This window comes from Motacilla alba, chromosome 6 (genome assembly GCF_015832195.1).
Source record: "Motacilla alba alba isolate MOTALB_02 chromosome 6, Motacilla_alba_V1.0_pri, whole genome shotgun sequence".
NCBI lineage: Eukaryota > Metazoa > Chordata > Aves > Passeriformes > Motacillidae > Motacilla > Motacilla alba.
This window is the reverse complement of record NC_052021.1, coordinates 17,501,107-17,528,830: the sequence shown is the minus strand read 5'-3', so window position 1 is coordinate 17,528,830 and position 27,724 is coordinate 17,501,107. Positions and strand designations below refer to the sequence as shown.

Here is a 27,724-nt window from a genome sequence, read left to right as displayed (position 1 = left end):
ATTAGTTTGCTTGATTAAATACTCGAGAACAATCTTAGTGGTCCTGGTGTCGAAGTGCCAAGTGTGCAGTGTCACTGCTATGGCTTTATTTCTCTGGGCAAGTTGGAGTCTGGAGGAAGCACAGACAGCTCTTCTGTTCATAATGCCAGCATCTTAATGGTAGCAGGTGCTTGGTGTACTCAGGGAGTATGAAATGGGATGTTCAGAGGGCTTTCTGTAAATGGGGAACTGGTTGTTATGTACAGTTCTGATCTGCAGACATGCTGGCATTTGGTGTTACACACAGTAATACCAAGACAGCAGGGTGTTTCAAAAGCTCAGAGGAATACAGGGAATAAAGCATGGGCCCATACAGGGGTCCAGCCCTGAGGAAAGTGTGAGCAGTACACAGATTTGCAGATTTAGTGTATAGAATGAGGGTGCAGTATGGTGTGAGTCACCAACCCTGGGAGTGTTAAAAAAGCATGTGGTTATGGCACTTAAGGACATGGTTTAATGATGAATTTGAGTGGACTTGATCATCCTAAAGGTCTTTTCCAAGCTTAACGATTCTTTGGTGCTATGACAGAGTGAGTCACTTTGGATGATGAAGAGTGGGATATCTGCAGTGTGTAGTGTGTTGTGTCAGTGTAGTGTGAGTGTAAGGAGCACACAGAAGGGTATGTGTGCCTGCACACTGGGGGGGTTAGGAGGTGAGGTTACAGAGTGCAGAGCAGTTTAAGATGAAATCCTGTGAATGTAGAGGTGGTGAGGCACACGGGGCTGTGTCGACTTGAGCTGTGCCTGGCAGGATCAGGAATACTGTGTGGAGCACTGTGCTGCAGAGCCGAGAGCTCTGGATGCTGTGTAGAGTTGTGAAACTGTGGAAGGTTATCAAAAGGAAAGTAGAGTGTGGAGGGCTGTGTAAATCGTGCTGCCGTGGAGCTGGTGCACAGCGGGAGGGCAGGTGCACGGACTGAGCGCAGGGTGCGGGGCAGGGCTGGAATTGCGGGTGAGGGGCGCTGTGCCGGGGCAGGGCTGGAATTGCGGGTGAGGGGCGCTGTGCCGGGGCAGGGTGCGGGGCAGGGCTGGAATTGCGGGTGAGGGGCGCTGTGCCGGGGCAGGGCTGGAATTGCGGGTGAGGGGCGCTGTGCCGGGCAGGCGGCGGGCCGGAGGCGCAGCGCGGCCGAGGCGGGATGGGTAGGTGTGCCGGGCCGGGGAAGGGGCGGGCAGCGCCGAGCCGCCCCGTGCGGCGGCGGGGGAGGCGGCGGCGCTGGGCAGGGTCCGGGCGAAGGCAGGAGCGCGGCTCAGCAGCCGCGGTGGGGCCGTGGCGAGCGAGCCGCGCCGCGGGGACCATGCCGTCCTACACCGTCACGGTGGCCACGGGCACCCAGTGGTTCGCGGGCACCGACGACTACGTGTACCTGACCCTGCAGGGCACGGACGGCTGCAGCGAGAGGCACCTCCTGGACAAGCCCTTCTACAACGACTTCGAGCGCGGCGCGGTGAGTCCCGCGGCACCATCCGCCGCCTGTGCCCGCCGTGCCCCGGCCCGCCATCCGCGGCCGCTGCGGCCGCAGCAGCGGCACCTCGGCCGCCCCCCGGCCGGCCGCCCGAGGGGCTGGGCAGGGCTGGGCTCTCTTTTAGCGCTTGTCTCCCTGTGCCGGTGCTCCGCAGCGGGACGCCGAGGCTGGGGTGCCCGCTGCCCTCCCCGGCCGCCCGTCATCCGCATCCCTGCCCTAGGAGTTAGCCCCTGCGGTCAGTCAGACCTCAGGAAAGATGGGGCTCTTTGGTTCTGACTTAGGATGGGCTTTTGGATCTCCTCGCACTTCCTTTACAAATCCTAAAAAAAAATTAGAGTGTTTCCTCTTGATAGGTGGTGTTTGGAGTCAGTATTACTAATAGTCAGAGCCCAGTTATCTCCAAAGAATTAAACAAAGGGGTAAGAGCATCTAGTGGGAATTACAATGCCTGCCAAGAAAAATGTGTAGGGCAACGTCGATGAAAGCTGAAAAACAGCATGAATGTCTGAGAATGAAGTTGTGGTTGGGCTATCAGCTATGCTCTTCTTCATAGCCCAGATTTCTGCTGTTAGCTGTGCCCTGTCCTCTCTGTGGTCCTATCACCATGTTTCAACTATCCAAATGTAATTGCTTATACTCTGTGCATTGGTTTAGAATGGCACTTATTTATTTGCTTATTGTCCACTCTGGAAATAATACACTTTTTTTTCCCCCCTTTCCAAAATGTGTATTTTACCTGGAAACAAATTGCACAGTTTCTAGAAGGTCTGATGAGATAGAAACAACTTTCAAAGTTATAAAAAGATATTCAGAAGTTTGGAAATTAGACCTCGCACCACATGTACAAGTGAGTCTTCAGTGTCATGGTGCTGCTTTGCCTTGAGGTGTGTTTTTTCAGCCATGTGGTTCACAGCCTGAATTAGGTCCATGGTCTCTTCTGTGCTAAACATCATGGATACACTTAACAGAAGTCAGCATTTTGAGTAGGTGTTGATGGTGTGTGTGGTTGTGGTCCCCCAGATATTTGCCAGCCACTGCTACTGAAGTTAATTTTATTTCATGATTAAACATTCATTAGCTTAGGACCTTGTTACCTGAATCTCCCCAGTGGACATCCGGTCATTGTTTCTCTCTTATCTGCTGAATAGTCACATACTTTAGGCAAAACTGAACAATGTCAGCAGGAGAGGTTGAAGGAGACCTCAGACTGTCCTGCAAACTTAGGGTTAGGGCGCTCTCCCAGGAGGGCTGAGCCCTGCCCAGCTCAGGAGATCACCACCAGGGTTTTACTGACCCGGCAGTTTGCTCTTATTCCTGGGCTGCAAAAGAGGGTTTCAGGTGGCTCTGATGGAGAGCCTGCCAGTACTCTGAGCATTCAGTTGGGCTGGATGCTGTCACAGGGAGAAAATGCCATGCTGGGAGCATTCAGTGTCTGCCCACCAGCAGTGTCTCCCCCAACCATGGGGCACCTGCTGTGGGACCAGATCCAGCAGAAGCAGAGATATATCCACGAGGTGAGGGAGCAACAGAGGGTGGGGGTGTTAGCAGCAGTCAGCATGTATTTATTGTGGACCACAGAGTAAGTCTGTGTTCTGTAAAGTGTCTGGCTCACTGGACACTTGCAGTACAATGTGCTACATTTTGGGTTTGAGGATGTTTTCTTGGGGAATGCAGCATCTTTTTCCAGGCACCTGTTCAGGTTACATTGTGCGCAAAACACTGTGTCTGAATAATATGTTGAGCAAGAAAGAAGGAAAGGAAAGAAAAATACCAGTACAGAACCAGAAAACTAAAACCAAAGAAGGCCAGAAGACTTTGAGTTTGGTTGGTTTGCAAAATGTAGCAATTGTTTTCACAGTTCTGCCTTTAGTGTTTTTTTCAATACCATCTTTATATTTTTTTCTGCAAAGCAATTAATTTGTTAATCCTTTTCTAAAACAAATATCAGTTTTTAGTGGATGAGCAGCATTTTGCAGCATTATTTTTAAGTTGTCTGCTTTCCAGGTTTGGGAGTTTTTTCCCTAAATGTTGGGCCAGGCTCTGTAGTTCCGTTATCCTCATAATGTCTTCATTTGCATTATTGCAAATTTGGCATATTACTATATGTGATTAAAGAGGGCATGGGCCAGATCCGAGTAGGAGATTTGCATGGCAAATGTCGACTGAGGGAAAAATATGTGGAAAACCATGAAGGAATTTGCACAATGGTAGCTCAGTTGTAGTTTTTCTGACTTACTTCAAGCCCTGGACACAGGCAATGTTGAAAGTCCTAGTTTCTTTTCTTTGCATAGTGTCTTTTGAGTAAATTCCTCTGGTGCTGAGTAATTTCAAAGTTTATGGTATCCCTCAGTTCTCTATTTCCTTCCTGTTCCCCTTTCATATGCTTTTTCTTTTGTTGAAAGAAAAATACTAACATGTATTTCCAGATAGGAAATACAGCTCTTTGCACTTAGAGCTTTATGCTTATACAAAGAGGAGTTGTCTGTGCCATCCTTTATCCAATATAAGAATGGTCAGTAGGAATCTCTCCTCAAAAAGAGACTCAGGTTTTGCATGAGATTAAATTGCTTGAACATTGTGGTACAGGAGTTTGGACAGTGCAATAGTCTTCACTACTTCTGTTCACTCACTCTGCCCTCAAACTGTATAAAAGCCCTTTGTATCTCTGGTTCACTGCACAGCCACCCTGGTGTTTATCAAGGGACCTCATACAACAAACGGCATAGAAACCTTGAGCAGCCAACTGTCAGTTCTTACCTGCACCTTTCCCATTCTCTGTAACCTGGCACACCTTTACTCTATTAGCAAAATTGTCATCTGAGGTGAGCCTGTGGCAGTGCTGGCTTGGAGGCAGCAGAAGCTGTGTGAGGTACCAGGAGGGAGCCCTCCCTTTCAGAACTGCCATTAAAATTGGAATTGTGATGTTCATAAAAAGATTAAAACCCTCCAGGATCATTTAGCTTAATTGCATGTCCTTCTTGCATTACACCAACAGTAACTACTTTAGGGCTCTGGTAATATAGGCATGTAGGCTGTTACCAGAGGAATGAGTTTCTTTTGAAAGCTGGCTATCAATGTGACATTTCTACCAACTCCTTGGATCCGATTCATATTGCTCTTTAATTTAAATCTTATGTATACATATCTCTGGGTGTAACATTGTACTTAAATTCCTTTGTACATCTGAGCCTTACAAACATAAAATGTGTAATTGTCCAAATTTTAGCTATATAAACATAAAATGTACCATTGTCCTCATTTTAAAAAGGGAGAACCGAAGAAGACCAGAAAGCAAAAGACGAAGTGGATTTAGGTGATCTGGATACTGTCCTTAGACTGAAGCACACACAACTAACACACAAAGGTCTTTAAATTCCTAGTTCAATGTTCTAATCTCTTTAACATCTTTCCACTCCAGTTGCATGAGTAGATGTGCCCTAGCAGTACCTCCTTCAGCTCTTGCTAGGAGAGGAGTGAATGGTTTCATTGGCCTGCGCATTTTTCTAAGACTTGCACACATTTCAAGGAGTAATACTGTTTTTAGGTTGCATCCAAAAATGTTTCTCCATTTCTGAAGTGTTTTGCATGTTATTGTTCTTGTTTTTCATCTTTCTGTTGCACTGCAGTCCATTAATGAGACTTCCTTTTTTCACCCACCAGAAGCTGGAAAGCTGTGTGAGGAAAGACTAGGTATGCCTGGGTGGTGCTGGTGGTGCTTTCTGCATATGCAGTGGATCACTGGCTGTATTCTGCTCTGCAGGTTGACTCCTATGATGTGACTGTTGAAGAAGACCTTGGAGAAATACAGCTAATAAAAATTGAGAAACGAAAATACTGGTACCAGGATGACTGGTACCTTAAGTATATCACTGTTAAAACACCAGTGGGTGACTATCTGGAGTTCCCATGTTACCGCTGGATTACAGATGAAAAGGAGGTGGTCCTTCGAGATGGAAGAGGTGAGAACTATCAGAAACCAGATTTCCTGCAGAACACCTGGAATTCTTCTATCTCTCCTTCCCATTTCTCCACATACTTCCCAATCTTCTCCCTTCGATGAAGACTCTCTGCCAGTCCCCTGCTGCATCCTAGAGAGTGGGCTTTCCCTACTAGGAATGCTTTCTGAGCAGCTTGTTGGGCTAGGCACTGGCAGTTGGGTTGGATGTTTTGGGAAGCACATACAAGGAAGAGTCCTAACACTGGCTTGTTACACTGGTCTTGAATTTGAAGGTTGACCTTAATGCCAAAATTTTTACTACACCACATCCCCATTGCTGAAAGCCCTTTTGATCTAATTAGAATTAGTGTTTGTTTCATTCTAAGCTCCTAAGTGGCCTGTGATTAATTGCCTGTAAATTGTCTTGTTTTCATGAGAATGAAATAAAGTCCCAAAGTTGCTCAGCAGGTGCAAACTGAAACGGCAGCTTACTTAACATTCATTCTCTTTGCATGCTGTCAAATCCAGGACAAGGCAGGGTGATGGATTTGACTGCTCCAAGTAATGGTGACCAACTAAGAAAGGTGTTTTTAAGTGTCTCTGACACCTACTTGCTGTGACCAGGGTTTGGGCAGACATTTTTTGCTGATGTTTGCTTGTTCCTCTCTCTGGAACCTGGGTGAGGTTGGCAACGGTAGTGTTCTGCAACATGAGTGCTTGAAAACAGCTGCAACAAGTGTGAGGTGGTAGGAAATGAATGTTTATATTCCCCTTACATTTTTGGTCACTCCTGGCTGGGCCATTTTGTGGTTTAAGTCTTTTGTCCTATAATAACAACTATGTGTCAGTTTATTTTTGTCCTTTCCCTTTTCCATAATTTGCTTGATAACAACTTCCATGGAAGGCAGCTTTGTGTGGCTTTCTGAGTACGGTGAGGGAAAGGACAAGAACAAGTGAAACTTTCTTGGTAACTTGGACACAACCACTTGGAAACCATTAGACATGTACGTTATCAGCTGCATTATCTCTGATATTTCCAGCCCCAACCCCAAACAGCTTTTGTCATGAAACTCCTACTGGTTTTATCTGCCTCCACATTTGTGTATGTAAAGTGAGTCTCGTACCTTGCCCTTCCTTTGATCACTAAGGAAGTCTCTGTGTTATTTAATGTTATATTGAATTCATGGTCAGAGGAGCAAAATGTCTGGAACTGAAGTCTCATTGTTTTTACTTTCTGTTCTCATGACTGGAAGATGTGATTATTGCCCCAAGCTGGCAGGGGAGAACATTGCTCAAGGGGAGAAGCTTGGAGATGTTTCCTGCACATGTCTTTTAGCAGAGAAGATGATCTGGAATAATGTTGTGCTTTCTCTTATTGATGGAAAGTCCCCTAGATCCTGAACTGTAAAATTAGTTCCCAAGACTCTCTTCAGACCATTTGACACTAGATATGTACAGCAAATGTGTACATTAGAAATCCAAGGTTATATACAGTTGAGACAGATATTCCTAGTTTAAGCTTATTTTCCCTTGGAAGCACCAAGTCAGGATCTTGTCTTCTTCCACAGATTCTCTAAGGACCTGTATGTCCACTCAAAAGTACTAAATTGAATCATGTAAGCATTTCCTGCAGAAACTTTGTAAAGGTATAGATCAGAAGTTTGAAGGTTTGAAAACTTTGCTGTCCTTCTCAACACCTGGGCAGTGATAGGTGGAGGAACCTCATAACCCTGTGTCTTTTCCCTGTTGACAGCAAAGCTCCCCCGAGATGACAAGACTCAGATTCTCAAGCAGCACAGGCGCAAAGAGCTCGAATCCCGTCAGAAAATGTACCGGTGAGTTTCCCACTGCTCCAGGGTCTGTCCTCATCAGGTCAGAGTTTGGCAGACTATATTCACATTACCACATGCCTCTAATTACTCAGCTGCTGGATAAGAGAAAGCCTGAGCTACCATGTTGGTCATAGCTGGTTCTTACTTAGATGGAATTCATTGTACAGTGATGCAAGTGGCATTATGGATACTTGTACCTCAGATGAGCCAATCTGGAAGACTTCCATGGGAATTCAGTGATACAGCCTCTGTGTGGGCCCTCTGGCACACAACTGTGCTTTCAAAGAAAATCTTCAAGGAAGATTTGAAGGCATATTTCATTTGCCTATTACAAGCAGTGCTACAGTTTTAGAACATGATCTGAACATGTCAGCTTTTCCTGGAGCTTTTTGGCTGCTGCACCAAGCTAGCTTGAGTTGTTTCCTGCACCAGGGTGCAGTAAAAAACTGGCCCTGTTTGAGTGAACTGGAATGTACTAACAGAACACAGTTGTGATATGTAAAAATCTCACATATGTATACTATACATATATGTTTCACATATATATATATGTACACATACATATGTTTTTATACATATATATCACATATATATTATGCTGCCATAGACATTTTTCCCTAGTCAGTGGCATGATGAGAAAATTCTGTCTTTTCTCAGAGGTTAACTCCAGAAGGCATTAGACATTGCCTTTTGTTAGAGATGTGCTCTGTTAAAATAACAAAAATGTTTCTTGCATTTATATCTCTTTATTGGGAGAGTAGGGGTCAGGGCAAAGGGTCTATTCAGAACGGATGGATTGAGGTTTGGTGTATGTGTTGTTTATTTCATTTGAACAAGACAGGCTGTTCCCTACAAATTACAGGAAATAGAGCAGAGGGAAATATGGTTCAGAAAGAGGTGTGCCTCAAAATTTTATTTACATATGCAAGAAGGAAGGCAAAACCATTTGTAATCTCAGGGAAATAGCTACTTAAAATTCTGATGCATAGCTGATAATACCCAGTGCAGTCTGCATGTGGCAGGCAGTTTGGAAATACCATTGAAACAGTATTCTTTACCATTCACTTGTTTTGAAATAAAAATGGGGCAATGAATGTGTACCATGACCACTAGGAGGTTGAACAGTTGAATTAAGACTCCTGGAGAGGGCCTTTTGAAGGAATCTAAATACATGCCTGTGTAGTTTTGGCTGCTGTATCTCAGTTCTGCAGAAGTGTAGTCCCTAGAATGAGCATGCATTGGGCAGCTGTCTCTCTCTTCCCTCCCCTCATAATACATTTGAAGCCACTGCCAGTTTCAACCAAATGTGGCAAGTGTGTAGAAATATCACAGATATTAAGCTACTTCAATCTTTGTGAAGGTAGGTGGCCAAGTAGATGCCCTCCAGTCTGGTTCAGGATTCTGTGGGGTACTGGTAGGTATTGATGTGGAGTAAATCACTTATTTTGGCCTAAGTGAGTCTGACACAAAATTCTTTTATAGCAGTGAGGCATCAAAACAGTAGAGGTAAGGGCACAGCTCCCATGCTGATAAGATTTTATGGTTAATCAAACCTCTCTTATTTTCTCAGCTGGAAGGAGTGGCATCCAGGCTTTCCCCTGAGCATCGATGCCCATTCTCACAGTGAACTGCCTCGAGACATCCAGTTTGACAATGAGAAGGGAATTGACTTCATTCTGAACTACACGAAAGCGTAAGTGTCTGTGGAACTTCAGGAGTCTGCAGAGTCTCTTTTGGGGCAGGGTAAGGATCTGACCACCTTCTAGGTTTCATTGAATCTCAGAATTGGATTATTTTCTTCAAGTGCTGGATCAGCAGCCATTCAAAGCATGAAAGTAGGAATTTAATGGATTTGTTATTTTATTTTTTAGTTATCAATATTTATGTTTTTCACACTGGGAACTGACTAAGCCTCTGCATTCTTGTTAGCCATGGTTTTGGCTGCAGGCAGATGGAGGCACTGGTGAACACTGGTGGAAAACATCAGCAGGACTACAGGCACCTGAGCTTGAGCTTTTCCCTCAGTTCTCAGCATTGCCCCCTGGAGATATCTTTCTTCTCTGACTGTTGGTGATAACTTAGTCTTCTGGTGGCATACACAAAGATCTTTACCAATGCACCCTTGACATCCTGCTGGAGAAAATCTCTTCCGAGTAGCTCATCCGTTATCCACCCCTGAGTGTAATCTGCATGGGGCAGCCGAGTTACTGTCCACCCACTTGCACATATCATGCCATTGAGGAAAACATTGGATGGCCATTGGATGAGCCTGAATAATCAATCCTGCAGAGCTCTGGAATAGCACAGTGTCAGTGAGGCAGATGGGACCTCTCTGACCCCTGAGTCCCCTTCTGTGCTGTCTCAAATGCCCAGGTCATACAACACTGTCTCAGATATGCCACCATTCTATCAGGTGGTGGAATAGTCTGACAAGAGACAAGACTGGTCCTTACATGTCAGAGCATTCTGGGTATTTTATTTATTCATTTATGCAGCTGAATTCCGCTACCAACGCAGAGTCAAATCAGGATGTTAGCCAGGGCAAAGCAGCTGTTTCCCAGCTCATATAGAAGATCTGAGTGATGCAGGAGCAGCAGCACCTGAATGCCAGAGATGAGAGGTTTTCCATTAGGAGACATAAGCAGTTTGGAGGCTGCATTCCCCTTCCAGCAATCCCATCCTGCCAGGCTGTGGCATGTTGTCAGAGGGCCTGAGTCACTGCCAAGTGAAACTTGGAAGTGACTCAACAGACTGCAGGGGCATCTATCTTTGTCATTGGCTGTAAGGGGCCCTCCCCATGAAATAGGAACCTGAAACTGTGTTGCTGACAGCCAGCCATTCTGGATAACTGGTATGACACAAAACAGATTTTTCTAAGCAATGGCAATGCTTCCTGTCTGGCACATTTAGCTGAAAAATCTAGACCTATGTTTCTGGTCAAGTGAATTGTCAAAATCTTTGGAGAAGAATTTGATAGCCCTTATCTAGCTATCCTGATGTGCTTTGGGAGCTTGGAATAATTGCAGGAATGGAGTGAGAAACATGGGGGAAGGCATGGGGCTTGTCTTCAGTTTGAGTGCAGTAGGAAGGAAGACAGAGAGGTATGTCTGAAACCCAAATGCAAAGTGTATCAGTGGGCAAGGAGAACTTTGAAGGGAATATGTGAGAGCTGGGAGAGTTATATGAGACAAAAGAAGTCGTGGAATAGGGGAGGGGAAAGCCCTTTTTCTTGGGACGTGTGAAAAGGATCTTAGAGGGAGATACATCTCAGATATTCTTTATGCTCTTGGCAATGGACAACTCTGTAAGTTTAAAGGATTAATTGTGTGTAGGTGGAGATAATCCTGAAGTTGCCTGGTGCTGACGTGACCTACACTATCTAGCAAATGGAAACTCTGAGCCTGGATTCTGTGCCAGAAATGCAGGCTTGTGTAGCTATTTTGGACCAGTGTTGCATTTGGGCAGATTAAGTTCTACAAGCAACTCTGACTTTTTTTCCTTGCTCTGGTTTCTAGTGTGTGCCAGAGACTTCCAAGTACTTGATTTCTTGAGAAAAACATATTTTTGTTTCCTGAGTCCTGTGGAAGTTTTTGTACAGTGATTCTGTGTCCCTGTTGGGTGTGAGAAGACCTCTGGAGACACCATCATCTGTTCCAGCATAGACAACTGGGTGACTTTTACTTCCAAACATGCCTCCAGGCACCTCTTACCCTTGACTGCCATCTGTAGCAGCAGAAGCAGCCCATTGTACATGCACCCCATCTGGGCTTAGTGCAGAAGCAGCTCCTTTGTTTTGTCTGCATTGTGGTCATGTTGGTGTAGAGCCCTCCTTCCAGAAAGCCACTGGCTGTTTCTCCAGGCTTTTCATCCTCTCCAGCCAGTTCTGATCCAGTCTTTTCTATATGTTTGCTGATTATAAATCTAGCCTCCTGGGATTCTCCTCAAAATCTTTTTGGGAGGCTTTTGTGCAGCACTGTGACTTTTTTTACTTTGCTGTCTGCCCTGCATATCTTCCTATGCTGTGTGTGCTTTTGTTTGTGTGATTGAAGTGTAAGTGGGAAGCCAACTTTCTTTTTCAAGTTCATTATTTGCTTTCTAGTCAAAGTAAATGATTTCCATCTAATAACAGCAGTTTCGCATTTATGCACTAATTTAGGACTCGCCATTTCTTATAAAGGGAACTTGCTCGGCTGTGCTGTATTTGCTGAATTAGCAGATGAAGTCAGACATTTCTGGCTCCCAGCCTGCTGTGTTCATGTGATGTGTGCAACTAAGAGCCTTGGTTTCTGAGGTTAGATGTGAGCATCAAGTTTATCCAGCAGCTCAAATAAATAGAAAGCTCTCAAAAACTCAGGCCTCACACTTTTGGGATCCAGTCTGGCCTTTGTCCTGTAGATACTTACAGTACCTGTCGTTCTTTTTAGGAATAGTGGCTGCCTGATCCTGGGTTATCTTCTGACTTTGTGCACCTCCCTGAGTCTCTTTGTGTCACCATACCACTTTCTGTATTGGTGTTAGCAGTGCCCTCAGCACTCTTAGCTGATGTTAACCACTGACAATGTGTGTGTGAAGCACTAGCTTTTCTGACTACAGTTTTTATAGGTGCTAAAGCACTGCCGCTGTAGGCTGCTGAGAACAATTCTAGAGTGGAGTTCTGTAAGTGCAATAGCAGAAGTTGGGCTCTTGATGTGCCTTTCAGCCTGGTGTGTAAAGGTACAGCCTGCAATATTAATTCTGTAGGGCGGCTACTCCCACATTCCACTAAAGTTTATTGTGTTTAGATATATAAAAATATTGAAAATAATAGGAATGCATATTGAGAAAGCTGGAGATTATTTTTTCAAGATATGTTTTGGTTTGGGTTTTTTTTTAGGATGGAAAATCTTTATGTCAACCGTTTCATGCACATGTTCCAGTCTTCCTGGAGTGATTTTGCAGATTTTGAGAGGATTTTTGTCAGAATCAGCAACACAATCTCTGGTGAGTTTATCAGCATTTGCTCATGTTTGCGTCATAGAGTGACTAAGTAGTTGTCTTGTTTGATCATCTGATTAGGATGGATGTGGCTGACCTGCTCTTCTGCTCTCCAATAAATAAACTGTATTCTCTGAAGTTTTACTCTTTTTCAGGCTGCCTAGGGATCAATTCACAGAAATAAGAGCAATTATGCTTTTCTTGGGTATAAACCCAAGCACACAAGGTGGCAGAAGTATTAAAAAATAATTACAGCAATTTTTTACATTTAATAAGATTGCTTCCTAAAGTTCTTTTAACACAAGAATTAGATAGGATCTACAATTAATTTCATTGATAACATTTCCATACTCACGAGGAAGGCTCCAATTCTGTGACATTTAAACATTAAGCATCGGTCTCAGTTATGTTAACACAAATCTCAATTTGCTTTTTGCAGGCCTTGGCAGAAACAAGAAGAAGGTGGTTCAAGGCATTTTTTAGTCATGCAGCTTCTGTCCAAGGTGCTGAGTAATTTTTTTCTTGATGTAGACTTCAGATCCAGCACCAGACTCATTAGGCAGTTGGTGGAGATAATGTAAATGTCATTTTATATAAACTTAACTTTTTTCTGCTTTATTAAAAAGCATTGTGGGTTTTAAAACTTTTTTAAAATTATCACTGCATTCCCTTGGGGCCTATATTTTTAATATTTTTACACTTTTTAGAAAAATTAGTTGCTTTCAGAAAATGCTCCTCCTTGTTTAAAACTAGCCAGTGGTGGAAAACTTCACTACCTTCATTTTTCCCCTGGGAAAAATGGGATTTTTCATATTTACTGAAGTGACAACGTGACATTACGAAACAGAACTCTGCAACAATGGAAAATATCCAGTAGTACTACATATGTAATAATAAAGAGATGGAGTATTCAAAACTAGAACTTTATTGAGATGTTAATCTGGGTTTATATCAGCAATTGAAAAATAAATAGAGGGAAAACAAGTCAAACAAGCAAAACAACAAATGAGGAGTTTTACTGAGTCAGAGTCCAAACCCTCCCCCAAATTTCCCTCGCCCAGCTCTAGCCTAAAAGAACTGCTCCAGCCACTGCTGTTCTTTCCCTACACACATTGATGTGCATTTTCCTTCTCCTGCTTGTTCCACCTGCTTTTGAACTTATCCCTCTGTACTGCATGCCCTGTGAATTTTAAGAGGGGAATTAAAAAATTTCATTGAAGACCTGAGAAGTTGGTTTACAGATGAAGAGAGTATTCTTCATAAAAGTGAAATATTTTAATCCTCATTTTTTCTATACGTGGATAAACAAATTATCATCAATTTAATTCTTAATTTAATTTAAGTGTGAGAAGCAAGAATTAAATTTTCCATTTTACTTCAGTGATATTTCCTAAGACTGTCACATTTTGAATCCTTTTCTTGCTGCTTTCTGTATTCAAAGTGGCAGTCCGGTATAACAAAAAGGTGAGGGGGAAAGGAGGAATCCTACAATGCAGTAGGTATTGATGCTGCACAGATATTGATGCTGTAGGCTTGCTTTTCCTTTAGAATATGTGATGCAACACTGGAGGGAAGATTTTATGTTTGGCTACCAGTTCCTGAATGGATGCAATCCTGTGCTGATCCGGAGATGCACAGAGATACCCAAGAAGCTGCCTGTGACCATGGATATGGTCGAATGCAGTCTGGAGAGGAACCTGACCCTGGAGGAGGAAGTGAAGGTATGGCTCTGGGTCAGGCTCAGCTCCACCTGTTCCTTCTCACATCCTCTAATCTCCAGAGTCTGTTCTTACTGCCTTCAGCCACATCTCCTTTCTTCAGGATGTGTGATAGGTCATGGCAAAGCTGTTTGTCCCTGCAGACTGGCAGTGCTCCTGTTGGCTTTTCTCCTGCTGTCCTGCAGCTGCAGGCCATGCCTGTCTCCAGGTCCAGTGGAAGAGCTGTAACCTGGAGATGAACAGTCCTTTGTCACTGGTTTTCTTGAAAGGTTAGGGATTGACTGAATGCCTCAGAGGGGAAAGGTGCCTCTTCCTTTCCTGGCAGGCCCTTTCCGACTAACATGCTGAAGAAGGGTTGACAAGGGTGGTGCCTTGCTTTTGTTTGTGCAATTAACACAGGATTCTCTTCAGCTGGCAGGGTGAAACTTGCTTGAGTGTCACTGCATGAGTACCAAATACGTAGATGCTCTTTGCTGAAAGGCTCACTGCCAGACTCTGCAGATACAAGTCAGGTAGTTTGTGCAATGGTTCTTGCTGTCTCAATGGCATCGTTCTTGAGCTGCCATGAGCAAAGACAGGCCACGGGTAGTTTGTAACCACCAGGCTCATGTCAGTCTCTGGCCAAGACTTCCCATTCCTTTGTTCCAAGTTGCTTGCATATCATTAAAACACATCATGCTTCTCTTTTTTTTTTGGTTGTTTTTCCTTTTCCCACAGCAAGGCAACATTTTCATTGTGGACTATGAGCTGCTTGATGGTGTGGATGCCAATAAAACAGACCCATGCACAATACAGTACTTGGCTGCACCCATCTGTCTGCTGTATAAGAATCTGGAGAAAAAAATTGTACCCATTGCAATCCAGGTGGGCTTGCTGTCAGGGTCTTTAGAAGGTCACACTGTTTGTTGTCTCATTTTAAACATGAAGGACTTGGGGTTTCATGTTCTTTTTATATCTTTCAGCTTGGTCAAAAGCCTGGACCAGACAATCCCATCTTCCTTCCTTCAGATGCCACATATGACTGGCTGCTAGCTAAAATTTGGGTCCGCTCGTCTGATTTTCACATCCACCAGACAGTGACCCACCTCTTACGGACACACTTAGTCTCAGAGGTGTTCAGCATAGCTATGTTCCGGCAGCTGCCTGCTGTACATCCCCTCTTCAAGGTTAGTTCTTGCAGGAAGGGAGGGTGTATGTGGGGTGGGGTGGGGTGGTTATCACATCAGTTGGACAAACCACAAGGAAGTTCTGGTGATCATTCAGCTGAAATAGTTTAACTGGCTGCCCTGCAAGATAAGGTACAGCTAAACCACCAGGACTTCAACCTTTACATCTGGCTGCTGTTGAATTCAAATTGAGAATTTTCCTTCTCTCATTGTTTGTTCCATTTCACAGCTCTTGGTGCCGCATATGCGGTTCACAATAGCCATCAATACCAAAGCCCGAGAACAGCTTATCTGTGAATGTGGCCTTTTTGACAAGGTGGGTAAACTCCTTGTGAATCTTCATTGTCCATGTCAGTTCATCCTTATCCATGGTTCTTTGCTCTTCATGGTTCCATATGTACATATCCTGTAATCATCACATTTTGCTTTGTTCCCTGACCTTTCTATTAAGGGGCAAACATAACTAATGACACCTGAGAAACAGGCACACAGAACTGATGCCTTGTTGTGCTAAAGATGTTCTCTTTTACCTCTAAGTAGCCAAATCAGAACTGGCCAATGTCAGTCAGTATCTTGCTCATTGCTGATGTGCCTTTGAGTTATAATATAGGAGTGCACATAAATTCCTGCATATGTATCCACATAGTTAAGCCCCCAACTTCTTTTACATACTCAGTTATTAATCTGGGAGCAAAGGGATTTGTGATTGCAAATGGAAGTCTTCATCACAGAAAGACACATAGGTAAGACAGATTTCTAAGACCACAAAGAGTGTGTTTGGATTCCAGACTGTCTTCTTGAGTTGCCATAAGCAGCAGACCTGCTAGGACTGAAGCTCAGCTTCATCTGAGTCACTGAAACATAGCTGTATGTCATACCTTTATCAATGGCTTGGGTGAGGGCTGGCATGCATCCTCAATAAGTTCACAGGTGACACCAAGCTCCCTGGGAGAAATGGAATGCCACATCTAGGAACTGCAACAGCTTGGCACACAGCAGTCCCTGTGACAACATTCTGGGAGGCTACTATGAAGTTTGGGGAGGCTTCAGAAGCCCTTTCAAAGAGGGAGCCTGTGTTTCAGGACACCTCTGTCCTCATTACACCACTGGCACCAGGCCAAAAATAGCTTACTTGCTTCAGAGTTTTTCACCCAAGCAGAATAGAGAGGTTAAATCCAGACACATTTCCTTGTTGTCTATACTCCATTTTGCATCCCTTTAAACAGAAGTGTCATGTCCATACCCCGTGCATGTGGGATGAGTGTGTGGGTAAGACCTGCCAGCAAGCATCTGGAATTGCAGAATTTGTTGGTTACAATGCAGATGAACAACCAGCCAGAGGACAGTAAATGTAAGGTCGCAACAACTACAACACCATATCATATGCTAGAAAAGCACCTTTTGGGAACTCTTGCACAGTGATTATCTGAAGAGTTTTGCAGTGCTGTCTGTTGTGGACATGCTGTGTTTTTCAAATGTAGCATATACTGAAACCCTGGCTACTCCTCATTAGTCTCAATCCAGCAGGATTGATCTCCTGGCATTATTTCCAGTGTGACTAAGGGAAGCCTGCATCCCTAAAAACTTGCTCCTAAACTACTCTGTAACAGCACTGGTAGTTTAACTTAAGCCCTCTTCTAACACACTCAGGGCTGCCTTCCTTCACACATGCACTGGTACTGGAGCATAGGGCTGCAGGGAGTACCATGCTTTGATGTTGCTGTACTTTATTAGTGTATTCCAGTATAAGCAGTACCTATGGTGCAAATGTGGATATTAACAGTGATTCATGGAAGAGGTGTGAAATCCCTAAAGTCAAAATGCACAGTTCCAGTAAACCTCTGCAGTTTGGTGCTTTGTGTGGAGATGTGGTTTTCTCCTTGAAAAACAGATTCACCAGCATTCTGTATCCTATCTCCCAGAAATTTGTAAAGCCAATCTTGGCACAAAGGGAACATAATCTCCTACTGTTCCCATCTTGCTGTTCTTCCTGCAGGCAAATGCTACGGGTGGAGGAGGACATGTACAAATGGTGCAGAAAGCAATGAAGGATCTGACTTATAGTTCTCTCTGCTTCCCTGAGGAGATCAAAGCTAAAGGAATGGACAGCAAAGAGGATATCCCCTACTACTATTACCGGGATGATGGCATTAAGGTCTGGGAGGCTATAAAGAGGTAAAAGACCATCGTTCTAGATATTGGCTAATAAAGTCACAGAGACACAGACTTATTTTTTGTTCCTCCTCAGTTTGATCTTCATGGAATCTTGTAAACAATATCTGGATTGGTTAGTCACATAGTGCCTTTTCCATCCAGTATCTCTTATCTGAGGAAAAATATTTAGTCACTCACACACTCTTGAAAGACTGGTAATTCCTGTTATTTTCAGTGCTGTTTCCTTGCATTCTGTATTTCAGAGGACCCTTTACAAGTATGTACTCTTCTACAAAATTTCACAGAAATTTAGTGAGTCAAATTTAGCCTGCAAAAGGAATTTAGTTATTCTTTTTTATAGCTATGCACAAGCGAAGAGAGGACTCAGTTCTCTGAGCCAGCCACGTGAGCTCATCAAAGTTCTTGTGGACTGAAAATATAAGCTTGGCTTCCATGATGGCTCTCTTTTGAAACTCAGTAAATTAGGTATAAACTGGTTGGAACAAAATCTTTCTTAAAATGCCTTAAAATTTCAAAGTCTGAGTTTGATCAGGAGCGGCAGCAATTCTGAGTAAGGAGAGGTACTGCAAGGCTGCTCAACCACACACTCATGGCTCCTTTTCAGATCTGAAACACTGCCTTGAATGATTTATATGGATTTTATTCTGCAGTGGCATTTAATTTAACAAACAACATATTTTTGTATGGCATAAATTGCTTACCAAATATGCAGCTGTTTCTGATCACATGACTTTTGAAAAGCATGATCATTGAAAATCAGATCTTTTGTGTCCACAAAGTAGGAGTTTTATGATGCAAGGATAATGTTGGAAGTTCTGGGGAAATCTTTGTCTACTGTTGTTTTCTCTTTGCTTTTACAAGGGCTTATCTTGTAATGCTTCCTGCAATTGTGAGTGCTCATTTGAGAGAAAAGGAAGTTGTTGCTTCACTGTGGTTGTTTTCTTCATGTAGTCCATTTTTTTTTGTCCCCCTACTCTTTCCTATATTTTCTTTGTGGATTGAGATCTGCCTTTCAAATACCAGGTAATACTTAGTCACTCCATTCAGTTTGGCTGTTTGTGGGTGTTGACCTTGCTGGAGGGTGATGTTACACTACCTCAAGCTTGGCTGAGAGCTGTGAATCATTTGGTTTATAGATGTAGTGGGCAGTACCCTTCTGAGTGTGTGAGATCCTGACCCATGAACCCATGGTCATGCATGTGTCTGCTCCCCAGGAATCTCCTACACTCTGCAGGGGTATCAGTCTTCATTTTTTTGATGAAATAATTTCTATTCCCAGCATTCTTCACATGTTGTAGATGACCTACACCTAAGAAAGCTGATAAGGCTGTTCCCACAAAAACCATGAGTCTCACATAGCAAATTTGTAAAGTCCTCTAGTTCTCTTCCTGTTTCTGATCTAACTGCAGATAGATACACTGACCCAAAGATATTTCAGCCCAAAAGGTCTCACCCACACTCCATATACTAACTTCTATTTGTATGGAAGGGGGTCTGAAATACTGCCATTTTTTGAGAGGAGGATCCCCTTCCTGTATCACCTGGCACCAGTGCCAAGTGCATGGAGACAGAATGCATGGAGAGCAGCTTTCTCTCTGCATCTTGCAAAGTTTCTGTTTTCCTTTAATTTCCTCTGGAAGCTAAAATTACTTAAACTTTTGGTGTTTATTCCGTTACTTGTCTCCCTCAATGACAACTCTTGATTGGCTGATAGGAGCATTGATAGATTTGTAAAAGTCTCCGAATTGCAATAAATTTATAAAATGTATAAGTTTATATTTTATTAAGGGATAAATCTCTGTTGGGTAACAATTCTTCAGTCAGCTTCTACAGTCAAGTGTTTCACCCTGTGGGTTGTTGTCAAAATATTTAGCAAGAGAATTAGGGAGGTACCTGCAGAGCTAACAGAATATCTCAGCACAGCTCCATTAACCAGTCATTCACTCAGTCATGAACTGCAGCTCTTCAGGAAATCAGGATTTCCTATTTTCACTGCTTTTAAAACTACTTGTGTTATCTTAGTGTTTTAAGAGCCTTTCTTTCAGAGGTGAGCTAGCCTGGGAAGCTTTCATAGGAAGAGGCATCTTGAGAGGAGGAACTGAACAGGAAGGTGTCTGCTGTGAACAGTGGGCATGGGAAATAGCTCTAGACCTCTTCTTCCCAGGAGAAGTTTCCTGGGCCACTTAAGTATTTCACAAAAAGGATACCAAATGGGAGGGGTCAACTCTAAGCATTCAGGAGCAGCTTTGGAGTGTCCCACATACAGGGAATGGTACTGGTATCACAGTCTGGGAACCCCACTGCCTAGTGTGGGAGCCATGTGGATATGCAAGAGGGAGTCTCTATGGAGTGAGGAAAAGATGGAGATGTGATGACAGAGGTCTGTGCAGGAGCAAAGCCTCAAATAAGAGAATTAAGTGCGTGGGATTTTTCAGGGGTTGCAGTGTGGTCCAGGATCTTTTTTTGGGGGGGAAGAAGTGATGCTGCAGTCCTAAATGAATTTAAGTTGCCTCTGATAATTCCCCCTACTTGTAGGAAGGAGATAGAAGGGTTTTGAGACCTTCTCTTGCCCTTTTCTCTTTCCCTGTGTAGCATCTGCAAGGTCAGAAGAACATCTTCTGGAGTGGCAGACTTGCATTCTCCTTTAATTTTGTTGGTTTGTTTGTTCCTGTCTGCAGTTTTGCAGAGGATGTAATTCACATCTACTATGAGAGCGACGAGGTGGTGTGTGAGGATGTGGAGCTGCAGGCCTTTGTCAAAGACATTTACGTCTATGGAATGAGGGGTGTGAAAGCCTCAGGTAAGGTGTGATGGCTCAGCCAGGTCTGCAGCTTGTCCAGTCCCTGCTGACAGCAGTGCTGAGCGCACAGCAAAAGTCAGAGACCTGCTCTCTTCTTGGGCTGAAGAAGTTGGGTTTTATGGTGAGACCCTGGCTCAGGCCATCTCTCAGGAGACGGCTCCTTCCTTTGACACAGATTCTCATAATGAGCTTGAGCAGCTCGTGTAATCTGTCTGCACAGGGGACAGGTCCTTTGATTTTGCCTGCTCATGCTGTAAGCATTAGGGGCCGTGTCTGTGTGTGTTACAGCCACCAGGCAGACTGAGAGACATCAAGGAGCAGTGAGGCCCCTTGAATCCTCTCCTTCAAACCTCACACTAAATAAGAACATGCAATAACCTCCGAGGAGTATGTTGCTGCATTTCACATTTGTTCAGCATTTGTGTCATCACTGAACTATTCTACTCTCTTCAAGAGCAGATACTCATAATTTCCAAGAAATATTTTCCTTTGCTCTGTCTCTTCTCACTACTTCTCTTTTCTTGCAAACCATTACTTGGCCATGGCAGCTCTCATCCACAACGTGGCTCAATTTGCCCACCTCAGTAAATACTCCCCTGCTGTTCCCTAAACATGTTGCTTTTCTCTTCCACACACATTTTTTCCAAGCAGTTTTTCAGGAATTTATAGAGGTGGCTGGGGATTCTTCCTATTGTCCTGTCTGATTTAAATCTGTCAACACCTGTTGGCCAGTGACCTAGAGCAGATGGCTCTGGTGTTGCATGCACACATTGGAGTGCCAGATGTCCAGGCAAAGGTGTGATGTTTCCAATCATTATGTTCTGGTGGATAGAAAGCTTCTGGGTTTTATCAGCCTGGACAAACAAAGGTGCATTTTTGTTTGTCTAGCTGTCTCTTAGCAATAGCTCAGAAATGTTGTTCCTCCTGGTAAGGACTTCATGCTTGACCTAAGCATCATGATATGAGACAAGTACTGAGCCTTCCAGAGCTCCAGCTGGGGTGGGATGCTACAAGCACCACTGGTGGGAGGACTGCCACTACAGATGGGAAAATTACCAGGCTTGTAGCATGTCTTTCTGCACTGCTGCTGCTCCAAGGGTTGTATCATAGAGAATGGAGATTTGGCAGGCTCTTTAAAGAATGGGAGGAGGCTAAATGAGGGAGGCTGTGGCACCTGTTTCTTCCCTGGGAGGACTGCTGTGACTGGGAGAATGCCAAACTCCTTTAAAGATGAGCACAGTGTACTTAGAATAGCAGGACATAGGAGAGGATGGAGCATCCTCTCCTCTTCGGGCTTGGTGGCTGGCCAGAGCTACCTCTTCCCTCTTGCAGGCTGAGTTCTGTATCAGGTTGGTGTTGGAGATATGAAGCAGCTGGCACAGGCAGCCTGGGCAGGGGCAGCTTGCCCCTGTCTGTGGGTATATGGGACCAGTGGGCTGGGACAGGGGTACAGCACAGGCCTGTGATTTAGTGAGGACAGGAGTGATACAGGGCTGGGGTTGCTTCGGTTGCAAAATATTTCCCTAGTCCCTGACTATTCTATTTTTTCTTTATATAACTCTGATTATTCTCCTTCAGAGACAGCTTAATGCAACTATTTCTGTTCCTCATTCTGTTGTTTGTTTTTCAGAAGTTCTCATTTCCTCACTTCCCATTTCAGCAAATCAACTCTCCCTGCACTCTTTCTTGCAATACACTTGATTGCTGAGCCTCAGACCTTTATAAATACAAGCACATGGTCGCTTCCTCCTTGGCATGAACCTTCCCTGCTCGCACTGCAGACTGAAGAAAAATGGAGCACCTGAGGTCCCTGCCCTGGGGACTCCGGGAGTTCCTTGCTGCAGGGTAGGTAGGACAGGGACACTGGTTTTTGAAGGCATAATTATACTTTTTCTTTCCCTTATGGAACACCATATACTTGGTAAGCAGTGGTGATGCCTCACAGACTTGTATGAAGCAAGGCTGTTTTTACACTGTACAGCCAAGGCACAGAGAGGTGAGGATCTCCTGTTAGACCACACAGCAAGACTCATAGAATGCCCTGCTCTTCAGAGACTGCTGCATGGCCCTCTAACCCGTGGTTTTTGATTACTGCTGGGTGGCAGGGTTACTTCATTGCTGGGTCAAGCTTTTCTTCTCCCTCATTTAGGGTTCCCTAAGATGATCAGGACACGAGAGACACTAGCAGAATATCTCACAGTGATCATGTTCACTACATCGGCTCAACATGCAGCTGTGAATTTTGGTCAGGTAGGAACTTGTGGGAGGACTGTTCTTCTTTCTGGTCTGGGAGGTACATCTACCAGGGCAGGGTCTGAGAAGCATTTTTTAGTAGATGTACAGAATTTCATTACTTTTTTTTTCTGGTCAAAATAACTGCAGAGCCATCTACAAATCCCTGTGAAGTCTGTGGAAACTGAAGTAATTTGGAAGCTGAGAAGGGCATTTCAAGTCCTACATATGTACCAAAGATCAGATTAGGGGTTCTAACTCATATATTTTAGTTTTGTTGATTTTATTACAGGAATATTTTTTTAAGCATTTAAATGGCAGTGCTGCTCATTTCTTGCATTTCCAAACCAAGTGGCAACTTTGAGCTTCCTCTATGATGTTTGATGTGTCACATACTGATAACGTGTGTTATCCCTGCCTGCCTTGACTGACATATATCTGCCCTGAATCTATAGTAACAACCTGCCTTTCAAATGCTGTTTCTTTCAACATCAAGGCATTTTGGAAAGCAGATTTAAGAGCCAGAAGCAAATCACTTGGTCAGTTGCAGAGCTTTTTCACTGAGTGGGTGGTCAGTCACTGGAGCAGGCTCCCCAGGGAAGTGGTCACAGTTCCAAGCCTGTCAGAGTTCAAGGAGCATTTGAATGATGCTCTTAGTCTGATGGTTTAGTTTTAGGTAGTTCTGCAAGGATCAGGGAGCTGGGCTAGATGATCCTTACAGGTCCCTTCCAACTTGAGATATTCTATGATTTTATGAGCTTTTTTTTTTCTTTTGCATTTTCTCACTTCAGGCATAGGTGGTCTCTGAGATATCATCTCAGAGATAAGTAGAGAGACCATCTTTCTTATGGTGGTTATTCCCAAATACCCTACATCACTTTTTGTGCTGACCATCCTCTCCACCCCTGCAGCTCAGGAGCCCTGGAGAAGGTCTGGAACCTGGTGTCTAATGAACTCACACTATTGCTGTGACATGACCATGATCAGGGACCTCTGCAACTGTTCCCTTCTAACTTATCTTTACAACTGATTGAGACAACTCCCAATGCCCCCCTCAGAAAATCCTGTCTGTTCAAGTACCACCAAGAAACCATCTCTTAATTTGGCATACAGAGGATATGCAGCCCATCAGTAAAAGGATCTTCAGCCATGGAACCAAAAGGCAGAGAGGGCTGAGTGGAGGAGGAGGAGGAGGTGGCTGTGCACTTCCCCTCAGGCAGAGCAGGGGTTATGTATGAAGGTAATGAAAAAGTGCTTGGGAAAGAAAGGGTTCTGGTAACTGCAGCATCTTAGATGGTGGCAAAACTCAGGGTCATACCTGAGGCAAAATGAGACATCAGCATCTCACTGCACTGAACCCGGCCAGAAGTGACTATGAGTTCCCAGTCTGCTGCTCCCCATGGCCATATCTGTGTGCCATATTTCATATTTCTTGATGAACCAGCATGCTTTATCTCTGTTAGTATCTGACCACATGGGCATTCACTGTGGACATGTTCTTGGAGGAAATTCAGCATAAAAGAGAAGCTGGAGTGAAGGCGATCACCTCAGATTATCAGAAGGGAATTTTGTTTAATAGAATATTTAAGGCCTTAGCCAGTCTGCTGAATTTGGGCAGTGTGGCACATGCCTGTGGTTAGCAGAATAAATTCTCCCATTTAGATTACCCGACTCTCTCTCTTGTGAGTTCCTGAGCAAAACAGTCGGGACTTCCTTGTCACCTCTAGGCCTTCTCTAGAACTTCCCTGACATTAGCATCTTCTCTTTCTGAGGGGCTCCTATTACAAAAGCAAACTCCCTGTTGGCAAACTCCTGATTTTCTTTGGTGTGTTCCCAAGCACCAGCCACTGCAGGTTTTCACTGTGGTCTCTTGCTCTTTGTGCAGTATGACTGGTGCTCCTGGATTCCCAACGCCCCACCAACAATGCGCTGCCCTCCTCCAACAGAAAAGGGCACGGTCACCATCGAGCAAATTGTGGAGAGTCTGCCAGACAGGGGACGTTCTTGTTGGCATCTGGGAGCTGTCTGGGCCTTGAGCCAATTCCAGGACAAAGAAGTAAGTCAGCCTCCCTGCTCTAGGTGCTGGAGATGTGAGACCATGAGGGCCATGGCAAGACTGCACAGACCCATGAAACTGTGGTGCTGCCCTGTGCTTGACTTGGCCATTTTCACCTTTCTGTGGAGATGTGTCAGTGCTGTGGGTTTGCCTGTGTTCTGCCAGATGCAAAACAGCTCTGAGAAAGAAGTTGTGTTTTTACTCCTAGGCTGTCTCAGCTATAATCAAAGTTTTTAAGCTTGAGCATGGCATTGCTTAAAAAGGATGCTGATGTGGGAGGCAGAGGACTGCAGAGCCATTAGGGTTGTCTCTGCAGTTCTTGGGAAGAAGTTACTGCAGTGCTGAGTCCCCATGTCCTGTTCCTTTGGAAAATCTGCTCCAGTGCCATGTGCACTTCAGCTGTGGCTTGTGCCTGGCAGGTGAGAAGTGAAAACAAAACAAGCCTACAGAAGGCTTTGCAGGCATATAAAGCCATGCATGGCTAAATGGTCTGTTGCCATTTCCCTCATGTAAAATGAGGTTGTAGGTACCTGGTTGTTTCACACAAGGGCTCTGGAGAATGTGTTTTGAAATCCTTAAATAGAAGATGATGGACAGAGGGTACTTTAAATTCAGTTTCTCTGTAAGAAGAAAGCAGTACTAGCAGAGAAGCTTGTACTATGGGAAATAGTTCCCAAAGTGCCCAAAGCAATGCCATATTGGCAGTGCACTTTTCAGACCACCCTTAGAGTCCAAGCTGACTAAAACAACTGTCGTATTGAACTCTGAAGGACAGAGTCAACAGAAAGTCAACAGAACCTTCCACTGTCACTGAATGAAGTAATCATTTTCCTTTTAAACCTCTGGCTGTGAATTCCCCTCTAATGCTATCCTTTTTTCTAGCAGCATAAATCTTTGCGTGGCTATACAGAGATCTGGCATAGGAAGCTCGTCTGACTGACCACTGGCCTGAATAAAAGTGCAAAATTTTCAGTGGATAAGGTCTCTTTAGGTCAAGGAGTGCCATGTAGACACCTGAACCAGGACCACAGAAAGATACAGGGATAGAAAAAGAAGCCAGCAATAGAGGGAAGGTGTAGGCTAGCTTAAGTGTTGATAATACTATTTTAATAGAAGCATTGGTGAGGAGAGGCTCTGTGGTGTTCTGCCAAATGGCATAATATTGAAAACGAATTGCCTTTGCTTTCTCAAAGTGTGGTTTCTTGGTGTTTTTTAATCAGCTGTTTCTGGGCATGTACCCAGATGAACACTTCGTGGAGAAGCCAGTGAAGGAGGCTATGGCAAAATTCCGCAAGAATTTGGATGAGATTGTCAGCACCATCACGGAGCGCAACAAGAACAAGAAGCTTCCTTACTACTACCTTTCCCCAGATCGTATTCCCAACAGTGTTGCTGTTTGAGCACTCTATGTTTGAGCATATAGAGCACCAGGAGAGTTTGAAGGCCTGTAAAGCTAATGATGTTTTTCTGTTGTATGCTTCTTCAATTAGCTTTTAAGAAATGGATAAGAAATCCACCCTCTCCATCAGAGCTTGCTTAAGTCTCTTTGAACTTTCAAAATAAATTTGGTTATGACCAATCTTGCAAACAAAATCTAACTGACAACCCTCTGGGTCAAATTTGTTACAATTTGTTATTTTTCCAGGATTTTTAAACTAATCTTCGAATCAATAGACATGTTTCTAAACAGACATGTTATCTTTCCCTCTCCTTGTCAAAACAGTGTGATCACAGATTTCACTTATGCAATGGAAATAGTATCATGAGCAATAAGCAAGTCACATTTTTAAATCCTTCCTGTTTTTAATAGGTGACACCGGTGACATAAAAAAATATAACATTTAAAGTTTAAGCATTGTTTTGAATCTGATTAATGTGAAGTATTTTCCCTACCATCATGAATATCCTAATCAGGATGAAAATAAAAGCAGGAAATTTTTTTGACATAGCTGATGCGGTTTTATTGCTTTCTTACCAAGTTCATGTGAAATGACATCTCATAGGAGATGAAAATTTTGTACCTTCTTATACCTAAGTATTTTCTACATAAAACTAGGAAGGTTTGTTTTAGCCTCTGCCGGCAGAGTTTGATGTCATTCACATGTAGGGACAAACGTTCTACTTAAGGCAGTGTCAGCAAGTACAGACCTAGCAGCACTCATGCTCAGTTTGTTTCATAGCTGAGGCTGTGGGGTTTGTGGACAGTTTCTTCTGTTTTGTGGGGAATGAAGAGGCTACTTTGCATAATGGAAAAATTTGTGGAGAAGGCTTAATTGACAGCTTCTAAGAGGAATCTTAAGATCTGGCCAATTAAGCATAACTGGCATGTTCCATCTTAGTTATAAAGCACTGAGTTTTGTCTATTTTGTTTAGAGGTGTTTATGCTCAAACACTTGGGCTCTGGTAAAAGTTGAGAAAGCCACTGAAAAAAAAAAAAACAAAATTGAGGTTTGTGAAATTTAAGTTGTGGTTTTGCTGATTAGAATTTGGGTTTATTTTTCTGAGAATTTGTTCCTTGTACTTGATCTGAAGTGTGTTTTCTCAATAGATAAGAAAGTTTCTTGTACTAATAAAACAAAACTGAACATCTAACTTCTGTTTCCTAATTCAGCATCTAATGCTATATGCCTCAAAAACCTTGTAGGAATAAACAAAATGTGCTGTGTAGAGAAATTAAGCTTATGTCATTGAGAAATACAGTTATTTCTATCATTCATGTGGAATTTGGAAAATAGCTCTACTAAAATATACATCCTTTCATATGAAACAGGTGTGAAAACTGATTTTAGAACATTTACAGCAGACTGATTCCTGTTTTTTTCCCCCCAACCAAAGACTTCGAGAAAAATATGGAAGGTAAAACCATTCCTATTATTGAGTAGTACACTTAGGATTTATGCATCATCTTCTCACTGCAGCCCATGAGAACTGATGAGTGTAGAAGCAGAGTAAAGCAACATGGAATAGGACCAAAGAAGCAGAGACAACTTGTGAGCCCACTGCCTCAAAAACAGAAAAGTGCAACTTAAATGCAACAAGCTGAGGCAATATATCCAGCATGCTAGCTCCAACATTTGTCCTTCTACTACATACAGAGAATGTCCTCTGGCTTCAGTTTTCATTTGTTAATGACTTGCATAGTCAAGTATTTTTTAGAAAACAAAATATGGAAGGAGACTGGTGGATGTTCTCTCACATCTGTGCACTCTGCCGTAGCCTGTGGACCTGGGGTACAAGTACAGTTGGTGGGAGGTTTGGGAAATTAAATGCATAGCTTTGAAAACTGGCATTAGCATCTGATTCAATGGCAGGAAGGGCTGTGGAAAGAGGTA

At 43.6% G+C, this 27,724-nt stretch overlaps 1 protein-coding gene across 2 annotated transcripts; it reads left to right on the top strand.

The window, feature by feature from the left end:
* Nucleotides 1–1,187: 1,187 nt before the first annotated feature.
* On the top strand, nt 1,188–25,792 carry ALOX5 (arachidonate 5-lipoxygenase). 2 transcript variants are annotated; one of them, XM_038141235.1, is made up of 14 exons: nt 1,189–1,484; nt 5,263–5,461; nt 7,193–7,274; nt 8,842–8,964; nt 12,145–12,251; nt 13,794–13,966; nt 14,681–14,827; nt 14,926–15,129; nt 15,359–15,445; nt 17,126–17,304; nt 19,983–20,104; nt 22,254–22,354; nt 24,222–24,392; nt 25,613–25,792. In XM_038141235.1, exons 1-14 carry the CDS (start codon nt 1,335–1,337, stop codon nt 25,790–25,792), a joined length of 2,025 nt encoding a protein of 674 aa, XP_037997163.1. In that variant the 5' UTR covers nt 1,189–1,334. The 2 variants fall into 2 exon arrangements, with proteins under 2 accessions (XP_037997164.1, XP_037997163.1); XM_038141236.1 differs by lacking the exons at nt 22,254–22,354; nt 24,222–24,392; nt 25,613–25,792 and adding an exon at nt 21,735–21,944 and having other exon boundaries at nt 1,188–1,484.
* Nucleotides 25,793–27,724: the final 1,932 nt, after the last annotated feature.

Coding starts and splice junctions, on each gene's coding strand:
- ALOX5 (XM_038141235.1), top strand. CDS start 1,335: ATGCCGTCCTACACCGTCACGGTGGCCACGGGCACCCAGTGGTTCGCG. Junction 1,485..5,262: donor ACGACTTCGAGCGCGGCGCG/GTGAGTCCCGCG, acceptor TCTGCTCTGCAG/GTTGACTCCTATGATGTGAC. Junction 13,967..14,680: donor CCCTGGAGGAGGAAGTGAAG/GTATGGCTCTGG, acceptor CTTTTCCCACAG/CAAGGCAACATTTTCATTGT.